Raw genomic sequence first — 21,345 nt, 5'->3', positions numbered from 1 at the left:
CACACAATTAGGGCCATCACTGGATGGCCTCAACCAGCCACACAATTAGGGCCATCACATGGTTACTTAAATAAGCTTCATACAGAGGAAGAAAACTGACCACCAAATTAAAGTTACACATTTTTCGTTGCCGTGCAATATTCTGGGGAAAAAATTAATTACAGTAACAAAGAAAAAAAGAAAACATCTAAGTGATAATTACATACGGTAATGTTATTTTTCAATAACAATATGCCCAGCCTTTACAAGCAGGTCTACTACAAACTAAACAATCACGTTTACATAGCAGTATTGGCAGCACTTCACACGATGTATTTGATATTTCAAGGACCTCCAGATGATTCCCATTGCAAGCCAAACTTTCATGATTTTGGAGATTTTTCACTAGTGTCCCGGACAAGATGATCTCATTGTCCTTCAAACTTGGTCAAGATGACCCGACATGAGCTGGTGTAGGCCGCCAGTATGCGACTAACATCACGTGACTAAAATGGTGGGAAATACCATATGCGGCTGGCCAGTTCCTGAGTTAGATTTGAACCACGGTGTGATTCTTCTGGTTGGTTTAGTGGTCATAGAATTCATTGAGTGCAATGGATGAACTGTTCCATCATTGAGTGCAATGGATGAACTGTTCCATCATTGAGTGCAATGGATGGACTGTTCCAAACATTTAAATTAGGTAGTCCAAACTGGCGAAAAAGTGCGTTTTAGGGTCAGTTTTTGCTGTTTTCAAAAATAAAATTTCACTACTTCTAGTTGTCCTATAAGAATAAAAATTATATGTCAATAAAGTTTAAGTCTTTATCTGTCGTAATCTGGTATTTTTATTTCTGTAACACATGTTTGAATATGTTTTATATTTGTTTGAAAAGTATCAGTTTCGTCAACAAATTTCACCATTTTGCGTGTACCGATCGACCCCACAGTGTTTCATTTGGCTGCGGCTTCGCGACGAAGCATCGTAGAAGCATAATCTTAATGTCATTTTAAAGAGCGAATTCTAGTCTATCGTTTGATGTATAAATTGAAAAAATAACTTGCTTATTTCAAAAAAATCAGTTTTTAAACTTTAAATGACGATATATACACGAAAACAAACTAATTCTGTTTCAATCTTTACACCGATGTAAAGTTCACTTTTATAACTACTTTGTGTTGTAAATTCAAGTCTTTCCGATTTACGGTCGCGAAGCCGTACCCTCAATAAGCATATAACCCTCGAGTCAACTTTCAGCCCCGAGTGAGTTGCTCGCAGAACGGTTTTAAAGGTTGACGACCGATGATGCTAAACGGATTTTACCCTTGCTAGAGCCTTCAAACAAGTTGTAAGTATCATTTTTAAAGTTTCATTTCCATTTTAATAAATGAATTTTAAGTTTGAGTCAGTTTGGTTTAATTAGCACACGTTATTAATGTAAATTTGAACGCTACTAGTCCACTGTTTTAGCGTGTGAACTACGCTTGTACACATGGTGTGTTTAAACGTGAAGCTATTTAATTCAGGACATTCTAGGGACTTAAAATATGGATGCACTTAACTATTAGATGCTAGTGTTTACTAATTCTTTAAAATCTATCGAATGGGATTAATGATAGGGTCGTATTACTACAGTTTATCTGGACTATCGCGTCAAAATTATGAATCGACAAATTCAAAATGACCACCAGACAATCCTGGTTACTATGTGGACGAACTCAATTATTTACAGGGAACGAAGGTTAAATACTTATAAAATATTATTGAAACACAAAAGAAACTTATAATTATAATAACTATACATTTTTATCAATTTATTTAAAACAAAAGACACTAAATTTTAAGGACTAATGTGATTAATTTTCTGTTGTGCACTTTGATTCTGATTCCCCTGCTGAATAATGTGAAATGGTCTGCGCCAGTCTCCTTAATAAAATGTACCAGATCAATTTTTAGATGGTGGTGCAATTTAGTAAGATTGTACATGTTGTGACTTAGTTTTAAATGTTATATTAGTTGTAAGTGTAAGTAGTACTAGTAGTTTTTCTCATTATTTATATTTTTTATATGCATATAGTAACACTGGAGGACAGTTAAGTTGTCCTATATGATGTTGAGAACCACAGTATGGCATCTTCATCATTGGATATCTCAACCAGTGTGGCACAAACAACGAATATTTCATTCAATAGAATTAATGTTCAAAATATACTATCAAGTATAAATTACTTTAAACAAAAAGGTGTTTTCAGGCTTTTTCATGTTTCCAGCTACAGTCATAGGACAAATAGTAGGCCTACACAATAGGCTAGTAGTAAATCTAATTATATTTTATTAATCACTAAATCAATTATTTATTCCATAGCTGGAGACATTTATGGTGGCCTATCCAGAACTTTCCTTACAAGGATAGGAAAGAAGGCCAAGCCCCCCCCCCCCCCCCCCCCCGCCAACTACAGTTCCCAAAACATATCACTTACTCTTGATGCTCCACAAGATCAAGGTTAGGGGAAACAAGACATACAAAGATGTGGAGTTGTCGTTTTAAAAACTGTTCCCCCAAAGCAGTTATCAAGCCAATAGGTTTTAATGTAGCAGCAACTGCTGCATTACTTGTAGGCATCACGTCTTTATTAGATTACATTACATTACTCCACTAAATTTTGATTCTGTTTCTCCTGCTCTAGATAACTGTGGCATTTTTACAAGCTTTTATTACAAGCTTTTATTTAACTCACTTCCTCTGTCTGTCTTGACGGAAACGCAGGAGTGAAAATTCGGACAGTTCTACTTGACCGATACGATTCACAGTTGGCACGTGGGTCAAGACATGAAGACAATGCAATCTGAAACTAAATTTGACTTAATTGGATGCCTAATTAATTTTTTATGAATTAATAAAAATTTGGACCGAATTAGTAGGCATGTCTAGCCAACCACACCACACGCGTCATCACCTTCAATAGCTGCGCCATCACGTAATGGCTGCGTTCAAAAACCATTGCGCGCCTACTGAACGTGATGTTCAGTAGGCGCGCAATGGTTTTTAGTCATGTAACTCTATTGTAAATAAAATATGTAAAGTACTGAAAAAAAATTCATAAAAAACGTTTTAATAACAAGCTTTTATGTAATGATGCACTAAAAAGTAGAAAATAAATTATAGACTACTATTTAAATAACTATAAAGAAAAGCGTGGGTGTCTTCCTTAACAGTAGTAAAGGTATCCAATAGATACTAAAGTGACCCACGCTTTTCTTTATAGTTATTTAAATAGTAGTCTATAATTTATTTTCTACTTTTTAGTGCATCATTACATAAAAGCTTGTTATTAAAACGTTTTTACATGCTTTTATTTAACTCACTTCCTCTGTCGACAGTCTGTCGTCAGTCTAGACGGAAACGCAGGAGTGAAAATTCGGACAGTTCTACTTGACCGACACGATTCACAGTTGGCACGTGGGTCAAGACATGAAGACAATGCAATCTGAAACTAAATTTGACTTAATTGGATGCCTAATTGATTTTTTATGAATTAATTAAAATTTGGACCGAATTAGTAGGCATGTCTAGCCAACCACACCACACGCGTCATCAATAGCTGCACCATCACGACCACGTAATGGCTGCGTTCAAAAACCATTGCGCGCCTACTGAACGTGATATTCAGTAGGCGCGCAATGGTTTTTAGTCATGTAACTCTATTGTAGGTAAAACATGTAAAGTACTGAAAAAAAAATTCATAAAAAACGTTTTAATAACAAGCTTTTATGTAATGATGCACTAAAAAGTAGAAAATAAATTATAGACTACTATTTAAATAACTATAAAGAAAAGCGTGGGTGTCTTCCTTAACATTAGTAAAGGTATCCAATAGATACTAAAGTGACCCACGCTTTTCTTTATAGTTATTTAAATAGTAGTCTATAATTTATTTTCTACTTTTTAGTGCATCATTACATAAAAGCTTGTTATTAAAACGTTTTTTATGAATTTTTTATGAATTTTTTTAACTCACTTCCTCTGTCTGTCGACAGTCTGTCGTCAGTCTAGACGGAAACGCAGGAGTGAAAATTCGGACAGTTCTACTTGACCGACACGATTCACAGTTGGCACGTGGGTCAAGACATGAAGACAATGCAATCTGAAACTAAATTTGACTTAATTGGATGCCTAATTGATTTTTTATGAATTAATTAAAATTTGGACCGAATTAGTAGGCATGTCTAGCCAACCACACCACACGCGTCATCAATAGCTGCGCCATCACGACCACGTAATGGCTGCGTTCAAAAACCATTGCGCGCCTACTGAACGTGATATTCAGTAGGCGCGCAATGGTTTTTAGTCATGTAACTCTATTGTTGATAAAACATGTAAAGTACTGAAAAAAAAATTCATAAAAAACGTTTTAATAACAAGCTTTTATGTAATGATGCACTAAAAAGTAGAAAATAAATTATAGACTACTATTTAAATAACTATAAAGAAAAGCGTGGGTGTCTTCCTTAACATTAGTAAAGGTATCCAATAGATACTAAAGTGACCCACGCTTTTCTTTATAGTTATTTAAATAGTAGTCTATAATTTATTTTCTACTTTTTAGTGCATCATTACATAAAAGCTTGTTATTAAAACGTTTTTTATGAATTTTTTTTTTTAAATAATATTTTAACTCATGTGATTTTTGAAAATAATGAACACATTTTTCCTGTTAATGTTACCAACAAAATAGTTTTAGAGTTATTCTATGTCCAAAGCAAAAAAAAAAAAAAAAAATTATAAAAATAAAAGTGACCAAAACGCATTTTTGTCATTTTCAATTATTTTTTTTACCTTAGAAAGACTCATTTTAGATGACTGAAAAAAATTGGGCATATATATTACAAACTTTGCAGTAACTTTACCAATTTCTACACTTCTATGTTATTTAGTTTAGAAAATATGGGTTCTCAAAAATGGCACTTTTTGAAAATCAGTTTTTTACCAAATTTTGTTTTAAAAATCGCATAACTTTTTTATTTATTAAGATATTTTTATAAAATTTGTGGCATAGAGCTTACAATTAAAAGTTCTTTCATGACATACTCACTCAAGAAGTCTGCAATCAATAGTTAATTTCAGTTTGGACTACCTATTTAAATTCATTGAGTGCAATGGATGAACTGTCCCAAACATTTAACACATCTCACATTAAGTCTTGTGCATGTCTGATCTGCGGTAAGTTGGAAGTCTAGACTTTATACGTGTACTAGAAGAACGGGTGGAGGTAAATGCGTCCCCTGTGTATGTATGCGGCGCATTGGTGTGGATATTACTTCAGCGCTGCACGCGGGTGGCGGTAGCACGTCATTTGAGTATGCGGCGCATTGGTGTGATATGATATTCCTTCAGCGCGGGTGGCGGTAGCACGTCATTTGAGTATGCGGCGCATTGGTGTGATATGAATATGATATTCCTTAAGCGCGGGTGGCGGTAGCACGTCCTTTGAGTATGCGGCGCATTGGTGTGATATGATATTCCTTCAGCGCGGGTGGCTGCAGCACAAAATAAAACCCGTGATTGGCTTTGAATAATTATGATTTAGAGCCTTTGCCGTGCTTTGAGATTTTCCTGTCCACTTTCTAGGTGGGAACATTAAAACAAAATTGACAATGACTGCTGAGGTTCTGTACCCATGACACCTGAGTGATTAGCTAAGGCGATATAATCTAGGCTAGGATCTCTCATACCACTTGGTGAAAATAGTTTGTATTATTTAGCATACTCTCCGTAATCATAAAGTAAAATTTTGTTCGTTTTTTTTTAAATTGTGTATCATAATGTAACCGAATCCAATGATAAGATTAATATGAGACATTTATGGCCTGAAACAGTTCAGTTAAAAATTCAATTATTTATTTTATAATCTACAATCAAGTTTCTCCGATCGACCTAATACTGAATTAACAAATGGCTTAAGTCTATTTATCGCTTGTAATTTTGTGTTCTCGAATTAGATAATTGATAACAGTGTTGGAACCTAATAGAACTAACACACAGTTATATCACTAAAGCTAGAGCCGAAAGCTAATTATTTTGTGTTTCCTTTTGACAGTTTACTCACACCTTCCACCGATATTAGTCCGCACGTATTTCTTGTTAAAAAGACCGCAAAGCCGCTCACTGAGATAGTTGCCAAACGCTTCGTTTTTCATCGGTGCCCTCGACACGTTGGCATTGGACAAAATGTCGAAACTGTTCATCGGTGCCCTCGACACGTTGGCATTGGACAAAATGTCGAAACTGTTCATCGGTGCCCTCGACACGTTGGCATTGGACAAAATGTCGAAACTGTTCATCGGTGCCCTCGACACGTTGGCATTGGACAAAATGTCGAAACTGTTCATCGGTGCCCTCGACACGTTGGCATTGGACAAAATGTCGAATCTGTTCGTCTGGACTCTTGTTGCTTTCGTAACAGGTTCTAAACGCTGAGCTTGAGCCTCGGTATATGTATAGTTGTCAGCTCCACCAGTCTGGGTGTTGGGACTGTCAGCTCCACCAGTCTGGGTGTTGGGACTGTCAGCTCCACCAGTGGACGTCTGGGTGTTGGGACTGTCAGCTCCACCAGTCTGGGTGTTGGGACTGTCAGCTCCACCAGTCTGGGTGTTGGGACTGTCAGCTCCACCAGTCTGGGTGTTGGGACTGTCAGCTCCACCAGTCTGGGTGTTGGGACTGTCAGCTCCACCAGTCTGGGTGTTGGGACTGTCAGCTCCAACAGTCTGGGTGTTGGGTCTGTCAGCTCCACCAGTCTTGGTGTTAGGACTGTCAGCTCCACCAGTCTGGGTGTTGGGACTGTCAGCTCCACCAGACTGGGTGTTGGGACTGTCAGCTCCACCAGTCTGGGTGTTGGGTCTGTCAGCTCCACCAGTCTTGGTGTTAGGACTGTCAGCTCCACCAGTCTGGGTGTTGGGACTGTCAGCTCCACCAATGTGTCCATACAGATAGGAGTTTGATCTTGCGGTGGTGACGAGGGCCGTGAGAGTTGTAGTGTGGTCTTCAGTCCTGTTCCCCGCGTCACTTGTGTTCAAAACTTGGTCATGAGAGCCAACAGTAAAGAATCTTCTAGAGCTAACAGCCTTCTTTTTCTTATCTTTTCGACGCTTTTTCGACGCTTTTTTTTCTTTTTTAACCTTAAACTTTGTTTTTCTCTGACCGATTTGTTTTTGTTTGGCGTCATTTCCGCGTTGTGTTCGCCTAATTCCGTCATGTGTTGTGGTGACGTCGGCATCACCGTTTGCCGACTCTCGTCTGCTGTTTCCTTTATTTCTTTTGATCCTGACATCTCGCCAAGTCTCGTCTGTGTGTGCTACGTCACGAGAGTAGCGAATGTTTACCTGGGCTTTCACCTGTTTATCATAATCGTAGAAGCCATCGACCTTGCTGGCGTCTGTCCATCCGGGATCCCGCCATTTTTCTCTCCCTGCTTCCTGCCACGTGGCGGGAGTTCCAGGCCAGTTCGCTCCCCTGCTCGCGTCTGGCCGCGGCTCAGTGCTCGTCTGTACGTTGATAATTTTTGTTTCGGTGCCTTGTATTTCAGCATCTGTTAGAACAATTCTGATTGGCCAGTTTCTAGGCCTGGGTATGGAATCAAAACGAGTGAGGTAACTCAAGGCTTTTTGGGCTGTGATGAAGGGGAATATGGTGGTGGTCTCCGTCACAAAGCGCGGCTGGCGCAGGGGGACGTGCAGGTGTCTAAAGGTCAGCCTCCGCTCTGGGTACCGCTGTCCGGTGGGGTCGTCCTGAGCCGTCTGCAGGGACGGGGCGCCCGCTGGGGGAGGCGTCAGGTCAAGGGGAGGTGACGCCCGAGCCAGCTGGAGCTGAAATTCTCTCGCTTGGACACCTGCAATCAGAAGATAATGACTGGCATCAGATTTGACATGCTGCTAGCATCCAAGTCATTACAAAATCTGTCAGAGCGTCAATTCTATGCCAGAGATGAGCAGTTTTATGACAGACAAAAATGATGCATTAAAAAACATCTGGCACTATCTGTGATGTGCCACTGGTTATGTGTCACCTCTCAGTGTCACCAATTGTACAGCTGGGTTCGCGGTGGTGTCACCAATTGTACAGCAGGGTTTGCGGTGGTGTCACCACTTGTACAGCAGGGTTCGCGGTGGTGTTACCACTTAGTGTCACCAAATGTACAGCAGGGTTCGCGGTGGTGTCACCACTCAATGTCACCAATTGTACAGCTGGGTTCGCGGTGGTGTCACCACATAGTGTCACCAATTGTACACCAGGGTTCGCGGTGGTGTCACCACTTAGTGTCACCAATTGTACACCAGGGTCCGCGGTGGTGTGTGTTTCGCTTGTTGTAAAAGTATTGTATGTCAGGCTCTTTTAACTGGGTGACCTACATTGATTGTATTGATTAAGACCTACTGACCTAATTAAAACAATTTGTTGCATCCCATCAGATCTAACTAGTGTCAAATTAAACAGGGACAAAATTTTGCGCTGATTTTCATAGCTTTATAAATTCTCGAGTAATAAAATGTAGGTCAATAGACACGTAGGTGGCTAGATGGGTCGATTCTTACCGTCTGGTAAATGTATCGAGGTGCACCGTCTGATATTTAGTTTAATGTCAGCCTATATCATCATCAGCCCATCAATGGCCGACTGTCAGCGGGTCAGCAGAGCCTGCTGTATGTACGCTGTCTTCGCGCGTTGTTAACTGTGATGTAGGTTTTAATCTGCTCACACTAAACATATTTCTTGTAGAGGGTAGAGACCTTACGACCACTTTTGTTTTAAAATGAATCACCTCTTTAAGTATAATTTGAATCTGGGTCAGTCGATTTATTTTTATTGTACAACACATTCACTTCCCCTGTATGATGTCATTTATATGACCGTAAACAGACATGAAGAAATTGTGCTTGCATCAGTTGTCTTAAGCAAAAGATGAAATAAATGGGCTATTTTTTAAAATATAAAACTAATATTTACAACAACAAAAAACTTTATAATAACTAGCTTAGACGTAGTGGGGAGGGGCGAACGATTGTTAACCCTTAAGTCCTGAGTTGGGCAGATAAGCCTCTATAGCTGGGGACAGCAACTCATCTAGGAGAGACAACTCGATAGCTGGGGACAGCACCTTGTCTAGGAGAGACAACTCGATAGCTGGGGACAACAACCCATCTAGGAGAGACGATAGCTGGGGGCAGCAACTCATCTAGGAGAGACAACTCGATAGCTGGGGACAGCAAATCTTCTAGGAGAGATAAACTCGATAGCTGGGGACAGCATCTAATCTAGGAGAGACAACTCGATAGCTGGGGAAAGTAACTCATCTAGGATGGTTCTTGGCTGGACCTAGGCTATGGCAGTACATCCGTGTGGTTGGTTCTTGGCTGGACCTAGGCTATGGCAGTACATCCATGTGGTTGGTTCTTGGCTGGACCTAGGCTATGGCAGTACATCCATGTGGTTGGTTCTTTGCTGGACCTAGGCTATGGCAGTACATCCATGTGGTTGGTTCTTGGCTGGACCTAGGCTATGGCAGTACATCCATGTGGTTGGTTCTAGGCTGGACCTAGGCTATGGCAGTACATCCATGTGGTTGGTTCTTGGCTGGACCTAGGCTATGGCAGTACATCCATGTGGTTGGTTCTTGGCTGGACCTAGGCTATGGCAGTACATCCATGTGGTTGGTTCTTGGCTGGATCTAGGCTATGGCAGTACATCCATGTGGTTGGTTCTTGGCTGGACCTAGGCTATGGCAGTACATCCATGTGGTTGGTTCTTGGCTGGACCTAGGCTATGGCAGTACATCCATGTGGTTGGTTCTTGGCTGGACCTAGGCTATGGCAGTACATCCATAAAAAAAGGCAGGCTGATGTCAAAGCCAACGAGCCACGCGGAACAAAATAAGTTGACAGGTAATAACTGGGCTGGAAGAAATCTCCATTAATTAATACAAATAAAACCGAAGAAAAAGATAAGCTTTTATTTTAATTTACAGACACTTAAAATTTTAAAAATTAAACACATTATATTTTATTTAGTAAAAATATTGGCCGCTAAACTGTGTAAGTTTTTAATTTAAAAAATTCTCATTGCATGTCAAAAGCTCTAATATTTAGAAATACTATTTTAAAAAAAAATATTAGTAAGCCAAGTCTATAATTAAGTCTATTATAAAAAGAGTAGCAGGACCCACTGAATGTTTTTTTAACATTCCGTTTGTTCTTAGTTAAATCAACTCCACATACGACTAAATCAACACCACATACGACTAAATCAACACTACATAAGACTAAATCAACATAACATACGACTAAATAAAATCCACATACGACTAAATCAACACCACACACGACTAAAACAACACCACATACACTAAATCAACACCACATACAAATAAATCAACACCACTTACGACTAAAAAGGTTTGCTGTGATACCCACATCTGCGACATCTGTGATTATCTGCCCCTTGTTAGATGTGAATCAATGGACACATTGTTTTACCGTTGTAAAACAGGAAAATATGTACTGGCGACCTCTAAACGTTAACGGCTAGTGGCCGGCTTAAAGTGACCCCAGCTCATTCTTCGGACTGCTTCACATGGAAGGCAGAGAGAGCAACTCTGGCAAATTCTTGAGGTATAGTTTAGTGTAAGTAGCATCATTCGACAAGAAAATAGCATCATGCGACAAGAAAATAGCATAATGCGACAATACAATAGCATCATGCGACAATACAATAGCATCATGCGACAATACAATAGCATCATGCGACAATACAATAGCATCATGCGACAATAAAATAGCATCATGCGACAATAAAATAGCATCATGCGACAATACAATAGCATCATGCGACAAAACAATAGCATCATGCGACAATAAAATAGCATCATGCGACAATAAAATAGCATCATGCGACAATACAATAGCATCATGCGACAATAAAATAGCATCATGCGACAATAAAATAGCATCATGCGACAATACAACTGTACATAACCAGCCTCAACACAATCACGAAAATCCACGGACATTTCTTCAGTGATTTTTCCATAACATCCCCAATACATATATTGGTACTAACCAGTTTGAAAAATTCGCGGGTGTGTTTTGTAAACGCCAACCTTATGTCCTTTTCTACACATTCAATTTTTTTTTTAAACAAAGACGAGTTCAAAATCTAGTCTCTCATAGTAATGAGTGAAGACAATATTGAACTCAAAAAACAAGCATCGTCACTGAATCGCCACCTTTTGGTTTAAATTATTCGATCAAAGCTTTGAGCAAAGATGTTTGTTTTATTTTATTATTTTCAGTCCATTTAAAAACGTGTTATTTTTAAAATGTTTTTATATTTGTTTTATTTTCCCCTTTTTTAGTCATTCGTACAAAATGAAGTTGGCATTACATAGGCTGCGACTTGAAAAAAACCGGCCAGCCGTTTGTCATCTCTAAAAGACAGTTATCTGCCCTTAATTGGGGCGTGGTTGAAGCGCGAGCGACAAGTCAACCAATCGAGACGTAGATCTGACATTTCACGGTGTAAACACGCTGATCGAGTCATCGCTTGCGATTGGTTACTTAATTTAGACATTTTAAAATTGTATGACTAATTGTCTTGTTAATTTGATTAAATAAGCCGGGAGTGATCTCCCCTAAACTTTCTCGAATTTTCTTATATAACACTACGTGGGATGGCAACTCGGAATATAGACCTGATTTTTAATTACTTAAACTTTTAAAAATAGAACAGAATCTCGCAGAAAAAAAGAATTGCGCACCAAGCGAACGCCAAAACAAAATATGCATAATAGTGCGGAATATTATCAGCACTTAGTACATGCGTTTTTTGAGAAATCGGAAATAGCGTAAATTACTACTTCCTGTCAACGGAAATTACTAAAAATTCGTTAGAAAGTAGAGGATTAGATATTTTACTTACAAGTGAAATTTCATTTATCTATCTGAAATAGTACTCAAGTTATAGGCTTTTAAAAAAATTCAAAGTAAAAAAAGTACCACTTCCGGTAATCGGAAATCGCTCAAAAGTTGAGACGGATCTACGATTTTGATAAAATACTTATATATGAAATTTCATCAACCTAGCTGTAACGGTACTCAAGTTATCGTGCTTACAGACACACATACACACAGACATACGGACAAGATTGCAAAAATTTGTTTTTCCGACTCAGGGAGGTGTAAAACGTCGAGATTTGTAAAAATCTCTTTTTTTTTGTTGTTGCAAGATTACAAGTTTCTCTATACTTCGTATATACGAGAAAGTAAAAATTGAGATTCATGTCATTGAAAATAAGGTGCCTGAAAAGTTTGAACGAAATCGCTGCATTAGAAGTGGGTCGAAATTGTGTAACAACAAGATTTGCCACAAACTCACAGACAGCTTCCTGTAAGATCAAGTGTCTGAAATTGGCAAGTTTCTCTTAGATCAAGTGTCTGCAATAGGCAAGTTTCTCTTCGATCAAGTCTCTGACGTTGACAACAAAGTATCATGGCGACGACAGAAGTCAAAATAGTTTTCAATGTATTCTAAATGATTGTAAAGCCGATTTTATTGTTGTTGTTTTCTGTTGAAGTTGGCGACCCCTGAGAAAATCCCTAACAACCCCCTTCGGGAACCTGCGAGCTGGGGGGGGGGTGAGGCGTCCTACAGGCGATTACCTGCCAATTCCGATTCTCTTGAGGCCGGTGTTTGTAACTTGTCCTACGTAAATAGTCATACAAAGCTAGCGATGAATCAATTGTCTTATAACATTTTTAAGTAGCCAAACAAACAAACACGCCAAAAACACACCACCTCGGTTGTTCACCGACAAAGCCGTTTGACTCAATGACTGGAAAGTAAAAGAAAAATATCCTCATTGACGTCATGGATTCTGAAACCGCAACTGACGGGATGGATGGGTCACAGTGTCACGTGATGGATGCCATCCAGTGGGTCACAGTGTCACGTGATGGATGCCATCCCGTGGGTCACAGTGTCACGGTTTGGATTTCATACCACGTGACGGCCTCACGAGCTGACCACGCACTACTAACATCTGTCATGAACAGTTCTCTAATTCAGGCTAACCGACATTTGTAAAAAAAAAAAACATGAACAGTTCTCTAATACAGGCTAACCCACATTTGTAAAAAAAAAAACATGAACAGTTCTCTAATACAGGCTAACCCACATTTGTAAAAAAAAAAACATGAACAGTTCTCTAATACAGGCTAACCCACATTTGTAAAAAAAACAAAACATGAACAGTTCTCTAATACAGGCTAACCCACATTTGTAAAAAAAAAAAACATGAACAGTTCTCTAATACAGGCTAACCCAGATTTGTAAAAAAAAGAACAGATTTTTTTGTTTTCCGGTCTACCCCGGACACCAGAATGCATTGACGTGATTAGGAAATTTAAAATGGCTTTCTATATTGAATGAAACTGTAGCTGAGGTGTGTCGTCGCAGATGGGCTCTATCTTCAACATCAATATAGCACTCCAACAAATACTATATATATATATATATATATATATATATATATATATATATATATATATATATATATATATATAAATATATATATGGGAACAGGGCATTTCCCCCCTGTCAATTACCCCCCGGACATTTCCTCCCCCCCCCCCGACATTACCCCCCCAGAGTAATTACCCCCCCCCCTGTCAATTACCCCCCTGTCGATTACCCCCCGCCCAGTAGGACATAACCCCCCCCCCCCCCCAGGACAGGGTTAGAGTTAGGGTTAGGGCTAGGTTTAGGGCTAGGGTTAGGGTTAGGGCTACGATTAGAGCTAGGGCTAGGTTTAGGGTTAGGGTTAAGGTTAGGTTTAGGTTTAGGGTTAGGGTTAGGATTAGGGCTAGGTTTAGGGCTAGGGCTAGGGTTACGGTTAGGGTTAAGGTTAGGTTTAGGTTTAGGGTTAGGGTTAGGATTAGGGCTAGGTTTAGGGCTAGGGCTAGGGTTAGGGTTAGGGTTAAGGTTAGGTTTAGGTTTAGGGTTAGGGTTAGGATTAGGGCTAGGTTTAGGGCTAGGGCTAGGGTTAGGGTTAGGGTTAAGGTTAGGTTTAGGGTTAGGGTTGTGTCTAGTGGATGCTTAGGTTTTGGTCTTTTTCTTAAGGTTTGGATTAAAGTAGTATATAGGTATAGAATTCTAGTTAGAGTTAGGATTCTAACTTGAGAGGGGGGGGGGGGTAATTCCACGGAGGGCTAATTGACAGGGGGGTAATTGACAGGGGGGTAATTGCTCCGGGGGGTAAATACGGGAGGGAAATGTCCGGGGGAAATTTCCAGGGGGGTAATGTCCTGTAGCCATATATATATATATATATATATATATATATATATATATATATATATATATATATATATATATATATATATATATATATATATATATATATATATATATATATATATTAAAAAACATTTTGACTCAATGCTAATTGTAACACCAAAGTTGGAAAGAAGTATCAAACTTGATATTCCGCCTACCTTTGGTAGTGACAACAAGCGCGAGCAGGGGAAGTAATCGAGGTATGGAACACACAGCCGCCATCTTGTCGCCGATGTTTCTCCGCCGACTGAAATGGAGATTGTTCGTGGTAACCAATGGTAACTGCTATACTTTATTGCAGTGGTAACTGCTATACTTTATTGATGAAGTGAATATATTATACAGCTATTATGTGAATATGACAACTATGATGTGAATATGACAGCAATAATGTGAATATGACAGCTATAATGTGAATATGACAGCTATAATGTGAATATGACAGCTATGATGTAAATGACAGCTATAATGCGAATATGACAGCTATAATGTGAATATGACAGCTCTAATGTGAATATGACAGCAATAATGTGAATATGACAGCTATAATGTGAATAGGACAGTTATAATTTGAATATGACAGCTATGATGTGAATATGACAGCTACAATGTGAATATGACAGCTATCAAGTAAATAGGACAGCTATAATCAGAATATGACAGCTATAATGTGAATAGGACAGCTATGATGTGAATATGACAGTTATAATGTGAATATGACAGCTATAATCAGAATATGACAGCTATAATGTGAATACGACAACTATGATGTGAATATGACAGCTATGATGTGAATATGACAACTATCATGTGAACATGACAACTATGATGTGAATAGGACAGCTATGACGTGCTGTGCTAGTAACTTATTGATTTCTAGCTTACCTGTCTCTTATATCATAGTTACGCGGGCATCACGTGGCCAGTCCCAGTCCACACGGGCATCACGTGACCAGTCCCAGTCCACACAAGACCAACAACAAATTTGACAATAATTTCGAGCACCTGACGACTATTTATCCCAGCCAGTATACAGACCTGATCCCCTACGGTGTCCGCTACCCGCTATCTCAAACTAAAGAATGTTCCAGACCCCTGCCTTTAACCCCCTCCCCTTTAACCCCCTCCCCACGTGCCTCAGGCACACCTGTACCTGTTTGAAGTATTTAAAGTAAATGGCAGCACCGGATGGGAGGAAAACTCTGGAGCTGAATGGAACTCAAGAAATAAAAATGTTGAGGAAAGAAGCAAAGCACGCGAGATGCTATTTTAACATGTTTACCTTTCAAACGGAATTTACAATCGGGGTCATGGTCAAATGTAGTTTACTAGGGAGGTTGACTTTAAATTTTAACTAACATTTCTTTATCACTTGTTCTTGTTCTCTTTCTCTTGTTCTCTTTCTCTTGTTCTCTTTCTCTTGTTCTCTTTCTCTTGTTCTCTTTCTCTTGTTCTCTTTCTCTTGTTCTCTTTCTCTTGTTCTCTTTCTCTTGTTCTCTTTCTCTTGTTCTCTTTCTCTTGTTCTCCCTCTCTTGTTCTCTTTCTCTTGTTCTCTTTCTCTTGTTCTCTTTCTCTTGTTCTCTTTCTCTTGTTCTCCCTCTCTTGTTCTCTTTCTCTTGTTCTCTTTCTATTGTTCTCTTTCTCTCTTTCTCTTGTTCTCTTTCTCTTGTTCTCTTTCTCTTGTTCTCCCTCTCTTGTTCTCTTTCTCTTGTTCTCTTTCTCTTGTTCTCCCTCTCTTGTTCTCCCTCTCTTGTTCTATTTCTCTTGTTCTCTTTCTCTTGTTCTCTTTCTCTTGTTCTCCCTCTCTTGTTCTCCCTCTCTTGTTCTCCCTCTCTTGTTCTCTTTCTCTTGTTCTCCCTCTCTTGTTCTCTTTCTCTTGTTCTCTTTCTCTTGTTCTCTTTCTCTTGTTCTCTTTCTCTTGTTCTCTTTCTCTTGTTCTCTTTCTCTTGTTCTCTTTCTTTCTTTCTCTTGTTCTCTTTCTCTTGTTCTCTTTCTCTTGTTCTCTTTCTCTTGTTCTCTTTCTCTTGTTCTCTTTCTCTTGTTCTCCCTCTCTTGTTCTCCCTCTCTTGTTCTCTTTCTCTTGTTCTCTTTCTCTTGTTCTCTTTCTCTTGTTCTCTTTCTCTTGTTCTCCCTCTCTTGTTCTCCCTCTCTTGTTCTCTTTCTCTTGTTCTCTTTCTCTTGTTCTCTTTCTCTTGTTCTCCTCTTTGGCTCTTCACTTTCTGCTTTAAAAACCTTGTTATAAAGGTTTTTATATTTGTTTTTCACGTTTTAGTAATTCCTTCTAAATGAGGTAGGCCCTATATTATTAGGCTACGACTGAAAATATTTATTTCAAACCTGACTAGTGTCACTAGTAGCATCTCTAAAAGACAGTTATCATCCCTTCTTTTCTCTTGTTCCCATCTTTCTCTCTTGTTCCCATCTCTTTTTCCTATTTCTCTTGTCCCCCCCTCTCTCTCTTGTTCCCACCCAAAATGTTTGAAGAAAATCGTTTGAAACAGATGGGGGAGACTGTGTTATCAGGGGTAGATCTTCATAAAATCATGGGAGTTGACCAAGTCTTACTTATACCCAGGGGCGACATAAGCTTGAGCGGGGCTCCCGGCTGAAAATTTTCTGGGGGCCCCCATGTATATATATATATATATATATATATATATATATATATATATATATATATATATATATATATATATATATATATATATATATATATAGTATGTCAGTCCTTCCGTCATAAAATGTTCACTTATAATACTTATATTAATTTGGCAAGAGAGTTAAAAAAGAGATGTTCCATGTCTCCCACATCGAGATGTTTCATGTCTCTCACATCACATCGAGATGTTCTATGTTTTATACATCAAGATGTTTCATGTTTCTTATATCGAGATGTTCCATGTCTCCCACATCGAGATGTTCCATGTCTCCCACATCACATCAAGATGTTCCATGTATCACACCTCACATCGAGATGTTCCATGTCTCCCACATCGAGATGTTCCATGTCTCCCACATCACATCAAGATGTTCCATGTCTTCCGCCTCACATCGATATGTTCCATGTCTCCACCTCACATCGAGATGTTCCATGTCTCCCACATCAAGATGTTCCATGTCTCCCACATCGATATGTTCCATGTCTCCCACATCACATCGAGATGTTCCATGTCTCCCACATCAAGATGTTCCATGTCTCCCACATCGATATGTTCCATGTCTCCCACATCACATCGAGATGTTATATGTCTCCCACATCGAGATGTTCCATGTCTCCCACATCGAGATGTTCCATGTCTCCCACATCGATATGTTCCATGTCTCTTACATCGAGATGTTCCATGTCTCCCACATCAAGATGTTCCATGTCTCCCACATCGAGATGTTCCATGTCTCCCACATCGATATGTTCCATGTCTCCCACATCAAGATGTTCCATGTCTCCCACATCGAGATGTTCCATGTCTCCCACATCGAGATGTTCCATGTCTCCCACCTCACATCGAGATGTTCCATGTCTCCCACACCGAGATGTTCCATGTCTCCCACCTCACATCGAGATGTTCCATGTCTCCCACCTCACATCGAGATGTTCCATGTCTCCCACATCACATCGAGATGTTCCATGTCTCCACCTCACATCGAGATGTTCCATGTCTCCCACATCAAGATGTTCCATGTCTCCCACATCGATATGTTCCATGTCTCCCACATCACATCGAGATGTTCCATGTCTCCCACATCAAGATGTTCCATGTCTCCCACATCGATATGTTCCATGTCTCCCACATCACATCGAGATGTTATATGTCTCCCACATCGAGATGTTCCATGTCTCCCACATCGAGATGTTCCATGTCTCCCACATCGATATGTTCCATGTCTCTTACATCGAGATGTTCCATGTCTCCCACATCAAGATGTTCCATGTCTCCCACATCGAGATGTTCCATGTCTCTTACATCGAGATGTTCCATGTCTCCCACATCAAGATGTTCCATGTCTCCCACATCGATATGTTCCATGTCTCTTACATCGAGATGTTCCATGTCTCCCACATCGAGATGTTCCATGTCTCCCACCTCACATCGAGATGTTCCATGTCTCCCGCCTCACATTGAGATGTTCCATGTCTCCCACATCCAGATGTTCCATGTCTCAAACATCCAGATGTTACACAGCAGCAGACAAACGTGAGGAAGTTTGAAGCTGCTTCTCTGACAGCCTGAAGAAATGTGGAGAGCAAAACATAATCTGGCGGTTGACATTTAGCATAGCTTGTACTGGTCGATATTCACGACAGTAGCAGTGATGACAACAGTCAGGCAGGCAGTGATGACAACAGTCAGGCAGGCAGTGATGACAACAGTCAGGCAGTGATGACAACAGTCAGGCAGTGATGACAACAGTCAGGCAGTGATGACAACAGTCAGGCAGTGATGACAACAGTCAGGCAGGCAGTGATGACAACAGTCAGGCAGTGATGACAACAGTCAGGCAGTGATGACAACAGTCAGGCAGTGATGACAACAGTCAGTCAGGCAGTGATGACAACAGTCAGTCAGGCAGTGATGACAACAGTCAGGCAGTGATGACAACAGTCAGGCAGTGATGACAACAGTCAGGCAGTGATGACAACAGTCAGGCAGTGATGACAACAGTCAGGCAGTGATGACAACAGTCAGGCAGGCAGTGATGACAACAGTCAGGCAGGCAGTGATGACAACAGTCAGGCAGGCAGTGATGACAACAGTCAGGCAGTGATGACAACAGTCAGGCAGTGATGACAACAGTCAGTCAGGCAGTGATGACAACAGTCAGGCAGGCAGTGATGACAACAGTCAGGCAGTGATGACAACAGTCAGGCAGTGATGACAACAGTCAGGCAGTGATGACAACAGTCAGTCAGGCAGTGATGACAACAGTCAGGCAGTGATGACAACAGTCAGGCAGCGATGACAACAGTCAGTCAGGCAGTGATGACAACAGTCAGTCAGGCAGTGATGACAAAAGTCAGGCAGGCAGTGATGACAAATGTCAGGCCAACAATGGGATCAGGTAGCCAGACAGTAGCAGTGATGACAACAGTCAGGCAGGCAGTGATGACAACAGTCAGTCAGGAAGTGATGACAACAGTCAGGCAGGAAGTGATGACAACAGTCAGGCAGTGATGACAACAGTCAGTCAGGCAGTGATGACAACAGTCAGGCAGGCAGTGATGACAACAGTCAGGCAGGCAGTGATGACAACAGTCAGGCAGTGATGACAACAGTCAGGCAGGCAGTGATGACAACAGTCAGGCAGTGATGACAACAGTCAGTCAGGCAGTGATGACAACAGTCAGGCAGTGATGACAACAGTCAGGCAGCGATGACAACAGTCAGTCAGGCAGTGATGACAACAGTCAGGCAGGCAGTGATGACAACAGTCAGGCAGTGATGACAACAGTCAGGCAGTGATGACAAAAGTCAGGCAGGCAGTGATGACAAATGTCAGGCCAACAATGGGATCAGGTAGCCAGACAGTAGCAGTGATGACAACAGTCAGGCAGGCAGTGATGACAACAGTCAGGCAGGCAGTGATGACAACAGTCAGTCAGGCAGTGATGACAACAGTCAGTCAGGCAGTGATGACAACAGTCAGGCAGGCAGTGATGACAACAGTCAGGCAGTGATGACAACAGTCAGTCAGGCAGTGATGACAACAGTCAGTCAGGCAGTGATGACAAAAGTCAGGCAGGCAGTGATGACAACAGTCAGTCAGGCAGTGATGACAACAGTCAGGCAGCGATGACAACAGTCAGGCAGTGATGACAACAGTCAGTCAGGCAGTGATGACAAAAGTCAGGCAGGCAGTGATGACAAAAGTCAGGCAGGCAGTGATGACAACAGTCAGGCAGCGATGACAACAGTCAGGCAGGCAGTGATGACAAAAGTCAGGCAGGCAGTGATGACAACAGTCAGGCAGCGATGACAACAGTCAGTCAGGCAGTGATGACAAAAGTCAGGCAGGCAGTGATGACAAAAGTCAGGCAGGCAGTGATGACAACAGTCAGGCAGTGATGACAACAGTCAGGCAGGCAGTGATGACAACAGTCAGGCAGTGATGACAACAGTCAGTCAGGCAGTGATGACAACAGTCAGTCAGGCAGTGATGACAAAAGTCAGGCAGGCAGTGATGACAACAGTCAGTCAGGCAGTGATGACAACAGTCAGTCAGGCAGTGATGACAAAAGTCAGTCAGGCAGTGATGACAACAGTCAGGCAGGCAGTGATGACAACAGTCAGGCAGTGATGACAACAGTCAGGCAGGCAGTGATGACAACAGTCAGGCAGTGATGACAACCGTCAGGCAGGCAGTGATGACAAAAGTCAGGCAGGCAGTGATGACAACAGTCAGGCAGTGATGACAACAGTCAGGCAGGCAGTGATGACAACAGTCAGGCAGTGATGACAACAGTCAGGCAGGCAGTGATGACAAAAGTCAGGCAGGCAGTGATGACAAAAGTCAGTCAGGCAGTGATGACAACAGTCAGGCAGCGATGACAACAGTCAGGCAGGCAGTGATGACAAAAGTCAGGCAGGCAGTGATGACAACAGTCAGGCAGCGATGACAACAGTCAGTCAGGCAGTGATGACAAAAGTCAGGCAGGCAGTGATGACAAAAGTCAGGCAGGCAGTGATGACAACAGTCAGGCAGCGATGACAACAGTCAGTCAGGCAGTGATGACAAAAGTCAGGCAGGCAGTGATGACAAATGTCAGGCCAACAATTGGATCAGGTAGCCAGACAGTAGCAGTGATGACAACAGTCAGGCAGGCAGTGATGACAACAGTCAGGCAGGCAGTGATGACAACAGTCAGGCAGGAAGTGATGACAACAGTCAGGCAGTGATGACAACAGTCAGTCAGGCAGTGATGACAACAGTCAGGCAGGCAGTGATGACAACAGTCAGGCAGGCAGTGATGACAACAGTCAGGCAG

At 41.0% G+C, this 21,345-nt stretch overlaps 1 protein-coding gene and 1 pseudogene across 1 annotated transcript; both read right to left on the bottom strand.

Moving 5' to 3' along the window:
* Positions 1-5,861: 5,861 nt before the first annotated feature.
* LOC131935568 (uncharacterized) lies at positions 5,862-15,464 on the bottom strand. The gene is made up of 3 exons (XM_059292043.1): positions 15,249-15,464; positions 14,522-14,610; positions 5,862-7,866 (listed from the first exon to the last, which is right to left on the bottom strand). Exons 2-3 carry the CDS (start codon positions 14,583-14,585, stop codon positions 6,080-6,082), a joined length of 1,851 nt encoding a protein of 616 aa, XP_059148026.1. The 5' UTR covers positions 14,586-14,610; positions 15,249-15,464; the 3' UTR covers positions 5,862-6,079.
* A 253-nt stretch (positions 15,465-15,717) lies between these two features.
* Positions 15,718-17,826, bottom strand: LOC131935526 (octapeptide-repeat protein T2-like; annotated as a pseudogene).
* Positions 17,827-21,345: the final 3,519 nt, after the last annotated feature.

Source organism: Physella acuta, unplaced genomic scaffold (genome assembly GCF_028476545.2).
Source record: "Physella acuta isolate Inbredline_101_S28 unplaced genomic scaffold, ASM2847654v3 ptg000148l, whole genome shotgun sequence".
NCBI lineage: Eukaryota > Metazoa > Mollusca > Gastropoda > Physidae > Physella > Physella acuta.
Note: the sequence above shows the minus strand (reverse complement) of the source record. Positions and strands in the feature narration are given on the sequence as shown.

Coding starts and splice junctions, on each gene's coding strand:
- LOC131935568 (XM_059292043.1), bottom strand. CDS start 14,585: ATGGCGGCTGTGTGTTCCATACCTCGATTACTTCCCCTGCTCGCGCTT. Junction 7,867..14,521: donor GCTTGTTGTCACTACCAAAG/GTAGGCGGAATA, acceptor TTCTGATTGCAG/GTGTCCAAGCGAGAGAATTT.